Source organism: Gavialis gangeticus, unplaced genomic scaffold (genome assembly GCF_001723915.1).
Source record: "Gavialis gangeticus isolate Ggan-Ray unplaced genomic scaffold, GavGan_comp1, whole genome shotgun sequence".
Taxonomy (NCBI): Eukaryota; Metazoa; Chordata; order Crocodylia; family Gavialidae; genus Gavialis; species Gavialis gangeticus.
This window is the reverse complement of record NW_017729025.1, coordinates 23,049,173-23,056,593: the sequence shown is the minus strand read 5'-3', so window position 1 is coordinate 23,056,593 and position 7,421 is coordinate 23,049,173. Positions and strand designations below refer to the sequence as shown.

At 42.4% G+C, this 7,421-nt stretch overlaps 1 protein-coding gene across 1 annotated transcript in view; it reads left to right on the top strand.

Annotated features, from left to right (window-relative positions):
* Window positions 1–7,421, top strand: part of TDRD9 (tudor domain containing 9) — a 151,688-nt gene that overhangs the window by 105,521 nt on the left and 38,746 nt on the right. The window contains exons 23-25 of the mRNA XM_019519898.1: window positions 1,874–1,974; window positions 4,095–4,268; window positions 5,804–5,915. Of these exons, the coding sequence (XP_019375443.1) occupies window positions 1,874–1,974; window positions 4,095–4,268; window positions 5,804–5,915 (387 nt within the window). The remainder of the gene's footprint in view (window positions 1–1,873; window positions 1,975–4,094; window positions 4,269–5,803; window positions 5,916–7,421) is intronic.

Here is a 7,421-nt window from a genome sequence, read left to right as displayed (position 1 = left end):
CCCCCCCCCCCCCCCCCCCCCCCCCCGGCTGGGCATTCCCCGCAGGCGGGGGGGCAGGGAGATGCCAGCTCCCCCGTGGGCTCTGTTTGGGTGGAGGCCTCCAACAAGCCCCAGTTAGGCGGCAGGGCCCTAGCAGCATTCAGTGTTGACACCATTTTATAAATTGCTATTTATTTATATTTTTGTGTGATGCCTTTGCCCTACCCTTGCTGGAGCCTCCCTCCTGGCCCTTACTGCTCAGCTGTCGGCGCAAATGCAGGCACGCTCTGTTTATGCGTGCAGCTTGGGAGCATGGCTCCCTGCCGGCTCAGCAAAAAGGGACCCAGGGGGCTTCCCCACCGGCTCTGGCTCCATTGCGCCAGTTCCCTCCACCCCCACTTACCTTAGGGGGATCAGCTGATGGAGCTGAAGTGCAGTGGCCTTGTCTCTTCACTTTTATTAAGCCTGCCACCCACAAGTGGAAGGCCAGTCTGTCCTCCACTTGGTCGTGTTGAAGGTTCTCAGGGATCTAATGCAGGAGTGATGAAGATACAGTCTCCAGCCTGTAATCCAGCCTACATGGCTAGTGGTGGCAGCATTCATTGCCAGAGCTCCTGGAGCTGCAGCAATTGATGCTACTGCTGTTCACCCTGCTGCCAAATTTCTGGACCTGTGAGGAGCTCTGCAAGCTGGCTGTGCCATCTGGTCCATGGGGTTGGTCACAGGGCTGGAAATACAGTGATGTGAGGCGTGGCAGCTGCTATGAGCTGCAACAATTAATGCTGCTGTCACCATATTCTGTAAACCCTGCCATATTCTGGATGTAGCTTATAGGTCAGCCCCACTCTGTTCATAGGTCCCATGGGGTTGCATGAGCTGGGCACCACTGGCCTAAGGTATTCCTTCCAGTAAAAGATTTGGTTCTTATGTGGAAAATGTTCTACAGGTACAGGGTGCACATTACGAGTACTGCTAAGGCAAAGGCATGTCTAAGGCCGGATGTTTGAAGCACAGCATACTGTGATGACTACAGACCATCCATGTCAAAGAGCTCCAGTGACCGTGGGAAAAGTTAGCTCTCTTTTCCCTTGTTGCAGACAACCAACTCTTTTGCAGTTGTGGATGTGTGCGATAAATCTTAATGGTCATAAATATAATGGTCCAGGAATACCATGAATTAAAAAACCTTGGGAATTAAATGTTGCAATTACTATGCCTTAGCATTTGCAGGCAAAAGACCTGCACCGTGGGACACAGTTCTAAAGAGTGGGCCACTAAATCCATCTCCCTTCCAGTAAAAGCAGCAAGGGACTAAATTAACACCAGGTGGCTTGCAGGAATAATTCTGGCATGCTAAACAAATTAAAGTTTTGCCTTGTGATAAAATGTGGTTTTTGCTTTTTAAGGGAGGCAGTTTTTGCATAATATATAAATCTATTATGAGGAAGGTGGTTGAGGTGAAACCAAACACCTGAGAGTTCCACCTTTAAAATTCCTCTTTTTCTCTATGAAAGAATTACATTTATCAAGGAACAGACTTGCTTTGGGGAAGTACTTATGCACCCTTTGTGCTGGAGATTATTTCTTTTACTCTTTATTGCATATGTTTGGACTGCTGTGTGATGACCTTCAGTGTACTGTACAACACTTCATTGGAAAGCAGGGCAGCAATAGTGGCAAAATCTTGGGATGTTGTGGTTGCACATTTTTAAAAAAAATACTTGTTACATAAGCTACTTTTTGTCCAAAATTTATCAATTTTGATGGCTTTTCCTTCCGTTTTAAATAGTGTATTCCTTGAGTGACAGAGCGAACGAGCAAATACTTTAGGTTCTGTTGAATTCAGTCAGTGAAAACATTTAAAATTATGGAAATATAATTTATTTTTTAACAGGTGAAGAACATTCCTCCATACGGGTTCCTGTATCATAAGCAGCTGCAATCACTCTTCAGACAGTGTGGTCAAGTAAAATCCATTGCATATGATGAAGCAAAGTAAGTAAAAAGAAGTCATAATTATGAAGGTACACGTGCAGATTTATTAATTACCGAGCCACTACTTTTGTTAACCAGAGTTGGTCAGTACATCCTTATAGAGTATCTGTTAGGATGTAATCTGCTTGGGTGGTCTGAGTTGAAAACCAAATGTTGGGTGGTGTAAGGGAAGTTGGTTTACAGCTAAATACATGTTGGTTTATTATAGAGTTGAGAAGCAAGTAACAGTTTGTTTTTGTGCTCATGTCTTCTGTTCCTGACAGCAGCTCCAGTCTTTTTCTCTTCTGTTGTGTAATAATCAGGGATCCTGGTATTCCGTTTAACCCCTCCCCAAATTTTCTGATAACCACCCCCCCACACATTCGCTGATCTAATCCCCACTCCAGCCCACGTTTTTCCACAGTTAAAATGAAATGCCACTATATATATTAATATCAGTTGAACACAAGGTTTTACTGATATATTTACAATTTTAAAGCAATTTGGAAGCTTATCAGTGCCTCAGTCATTATAATTAAATAAATTCTAAATACCTGTGTATTTTGGCATTTGGTTTTCTTTTTTTTAAATCATGGAAAATCAGAGCTCTCCCTGTCCCCTTCGCTTACCAGGACACGGGTCCAGCTGTAGGTGTCTCCCTACCGCTACTTCATGGTACTGAGGAGCCCTGATATGTTGGTGCCCTGCCCGTGCCAGTGCCTCTCACTCCCAAGCCACAGTGGCCCCCCCCCCAGTTCCCCTCACTCCCAAGCCACAGCCCGCCTTGCTGGTGCCCCTCGTTCCTGACCCACAGCTCCCCAGCCCTGCTGGTGTCCCTCACTCCCGTCCCACGGCCCCCCTGCCTCAGCCTGTGAGGAAGTGAGTGGGTTTGTGGGGAATGGGGTTGGTGTGGGGAAGGGAAGGGGTGTGGGCAAAGGCAATGCATGGGGAACCATGGGGGCACAGGTGATGCTGTGGGAAGTCGTGTGTCCACGCCTCCCCGTCTCCCTTATTTCTGCACCCACAGCAGGGCACGGGGCTGCAGTCAGGTGAGACCAGCTCCAGAGGAGATGCATCTGTGGCCTAGAGAGCACCATGCTGCTGTGGCTGTCAAGATGAGGCCCCATTGTCTGCCTGGCAGCAGCAGGGGCATGAATCTGCATTGCCACTGTTGCTGCACCTCACCTTGGCGGCCGTCGCAGCACAGCACTCCCTTCCACACCGGTCCTACCCACTGGGCTGTGGCTCCTCTCCAGAGCTAGTTCAACCTGGCTGCAGCCCTACCCCCCACTGTGGGCACTGAAATCTTGGGGGGCATGTGGCCCCTGCATTACCATGGCCACCCTGACCACTTTGCCACATTGCCTGTGCTCCCCTTCCCAATGCGTGCCCCGTGCCCCACCTGTTCCACAGTGCATCACATGTGCCCTCTTTCCCCGTGTCCCTCGCCCCCATAGACTTACCTGGACGGAGCTGTGGGAGCTGCTCTCCACCACTGCCCAGCTGCCACATGCATGTACATGTGCACATGTACATTGCATCCCCTGCTGGCTTCCTGTGTGCCAGCCTGCAAAGGGAAACCTGCTGTTTCCCTTTTTTTCTCCATTAAAGTAGAAATCCATGTTTTTCTGCAGCAAACGGAAAACCCGGATGTTTGATGATAATGTATCATAGAAAGGCAGCCATGCTGGTCCATGTTTATTTCCAGCTGTTTTTATAGGGACCCAAGCTTTTTCAGTTAAAGACTCCAGAAGCATTTTAAAGGAATTGGACTCCTTATGTCCAGCCGATCCGAGCCTCTTTGAACCCTGAGCTCTCTAGAGTGTGAGGACTCTCATATGTTTGCTGTTTGGCACCTTCTTGAGGTTTCACTGCCTTCATAATTAATTCATGTTTTTCTCATATTCATCTTTTATATTGCTAGGTCTCAGTTTTAGTATAATCTTGAGCATCCTGGAAGAATTTCTCTATATCCATTACTGTTTGTAAATATGTTTTAAAGTTATAAAGGGTAGATTAAAAAACTTAGACTGCATTTTTACTTTTTCTGTGTTTGGAAGAGGGCAGGAAGAAATGAAGCACTGAGTTCTCTAAGCATCTACTGTGGACTTACTTTATTTTGTGGGGTTTTTTTGGAACAGGGCCTTTGTGGAGTTCTCTCGTAATCCGATGGAACGATTTAAAACTCTTCCTGCAGTGTATCTGGCACTTAAAATGTCACAGTTGAGAGTTCCTCTTGAACTCAAAGTTCATTTTCCAGAAGAGATTGAAAGAAAAATGGAAGACAGGGTGTTTACAAGTTTGAGGCACACAAGGTACTGTGTTGTGGAGAGACACTGATCTCTTCATAGTTACAAGTTGTAACATGGCTTCTGTTTCATTATAAAATTAAGTGTAAATTGCCTCTAATGTAACCAAGACTAAACCTGTACACTTCAAATGCCACAAGCATACTCTTATGCCAAGAGAGAATATTTTTGCAGCATTTAAGGGAACTGGGGTAATGTATAGTGGAACCACTTCATTTACTGAATACTTTTTGGGGGCTGCCACTCAAGTCAAAATGATTGGCCTAGGAACCTCAAACTCATTTTACTGTTTCATTTTTAGTGGGGAATGGTATGTTTGATAAAATTGAGATTTGTTTGCTTGGACATTCAGTGTATGCAGAGTTTGGACCCATCCTCTCTGGGGCCATAGGTGGTTACACTGTAGGTAGCAATAGATGTGTAGGGGGCAAGTGAATATCAAAAGGGAGGAGCAACAGGAGGAGACTGGGGAGTATTCTGGGAGGGGACCTACTGGTGACACGGATACAGTTAAGGGAGATTACACATATAGGCCACGTCCCTGGTCCCAGTGAAGAGGTTTTCTTAGAAGTGTCTGGTACACAAGCTGTTCCTATGCAAGTAAAAGGTTTCTGTTGAGGTCCTAGTATTAGTTTCTACAGTCAGGATTTACTATTTCAAAATATTAAAATTGTTGAAAGCAAAATTGGGCCTAAGAAGTCCAGTGTGCAGCTCCCACTAATTATACTGCTTTTTGCCCAAAGCTCTTGTAATAGCATTAACGTACTCAAAAACATATGCCAAGATGTATATGAATGTTAATTATTAAAGAACCTGAAGAAACCTAGTCCAGGAAGGTCTGAGGATTAATATTGTCATTTTCTGGGAACATACATTCTGAAAACAGTTTATTTTGGAATTAATCCTTGTTCCAGAGTGGATGTAGATATTTTAATTTCAGAACACAACCTCAAGAGAGATGCCATAATAAAAACATGTAAATGTTAAATGTAGGCTTTTGAATCGAAGGCTTTGTTAAGACGGCTGCTATTCAGTGCATATCTTTTTTGGTTATACCATATCAGGCATATTAAACACAATTTCTCTGTGGTCTGTTGGATTTTCATAATCTTGACCCTTTATACCTCATGTATTGTTAGCAAAGACCATCCTGAAACTGGGCACTTCAGAACTGATACTTTTCTTGTCAAATTGGAGTGTCTTGGTTTTGTTAGAGACCCAGGTAAAAGTGGGCTGGGTTGGGTTTTGTGAATTGGGATCCTGTAGGATGACTTTATAGAGTAAACAGTTAATATTTTTCAACTATTCAGAAACATTTTGGCATATAGAGCAAGCATTTTAATTGTTTTTGTTCCTCTTACGTTAAATGAGTGTAGGAAGTAGGTGAAAACTAAAAGTATTGGTAAATTAATTTTAAATAATTTAACAACAGTCCCAATAATTAGTGCTCAGATTATTATATTGTATTTGATTAAATTATCAATATAATTTGATTATATTGTAATTGATTGTTTGATGCACATTGTGATTTTTTTTCTTAGAGTAAATGTGGATTTTCAGAAACAGACAGTAGATCCTTTGAGGATTTCGTTCAGTGCTCTTGAAGAATCACAGACAATCTCAGGTCTTCTCTTACCCATCAGTGTAACAGAGGTAGGAATGTTCTGTAGCTAAATACTGACTATATCTAATCAATCTGTGTGATTTTCCTTTGTATAAAAGCAGAATAAGCATTGGATTTAGTGTTGGGAAAGTGGTAGGGTTGCATTTTTCCCCCAGAGAAGGCTATTTTGGGGAAATGAGATAAAGATTAAAAGGTTAAAGTTAAAAGAAAAAAAGCAAGGCAGTCTGCAGAGTGTTTTTTGATATTGATAAGCAGTAAACCCTGGTTAATTTATCTATTGGAATTTGCCGCTGTGGTCTGATTTCCTGTTTTGATTCTTCACCAGTGAGGACCCCCTCTTCACTATCAGCTCCTTGTAATTGATTGCTACTGGCTAATTCATCGTTACTTGGGTTCCTTTTTGAGTGGCAATTTTACCAGTGTTTCTCTACTACTTCAAGGAGCATAAGGAGTAAGCAAGATTAACTAGAAAACATAACATTAAAAAAAGCATTAATTGGCATTTTAAGGAAAGAAAGGCACGAGAACTGGAATTTAAAAAGTCAGATTTAAATCAGCTCAGAGAAATAGTTGGAAAATGACTCCGGGGTCTTAAAGTAACTATTGAAGAATCTTGGATTAACCAGCAATACTATTTGCAAAGTCATGGTTAACAAACAGGGTCTCAGAATACTAAAGAAGGCCTAACATAGTGCTTACCTTTAAGAGGGGAAAGACAAAACACCTCATAAATTACTCTGGTTGGTCTGACTTCAAGATCTGGGAAGTTACTAGAGCAAATCATAAAACAAGTCAGTTTGTGAATACCTGTAGGATGATGGGATGGTTTCTAGAAATCAACATAGATTTATTAATAACAAATGCCAAACCATTTTGATATCCTTCTTTGATAGGGTTTTACTGAATTGATGTTTAAAAGGAATGCAATGTACGGAATACACCTGGGCTCTAAGATTAATATAGTCCCAAGAAAGCTGAAGAAATGTGTGCTACATAAATTGCCATTGGATGGATGCATGAATGATTGAGTAACCACTCACAGAGTGTCAGTATCACAGATCCTGGTTTTCTGTAATTTAATAAAAATCCCTAATTTTTAGTTTAAAAAAAGTAACCCCAAATCCACATATTTCTGTGATTTAAATGAAACATCACTTATCTATAAATTAGCATAGGAAAGCCATGTTTTCCTTTTCCAAACTATGAGTAATATTTGAGGTGCAAGGGGCTGACCTCTTTTAGATCTGAAAACCTTGAAAGGCGTGGTGTCCAGAAACAAACGATTCAGTTCACCAGCTGCTAGCTAATACATTGTTTAGTAGGTCAGTTTTCGATGTAAAACACATTTAAATTTAAAGAATATTGTCTATTCTAGTCAGGATATTTTAAGGCTTTATTTAACTAATAAAAATGTAAATACTGTATTTCTGTGCATATAGCCTGTGGGCTATACACGTTTTACAAACTTGACGGATGGGTGCGAGCTATACAAGGGTGTGGGCTATGCAGAGTCTTTAGAACAGCATAGCCCATCC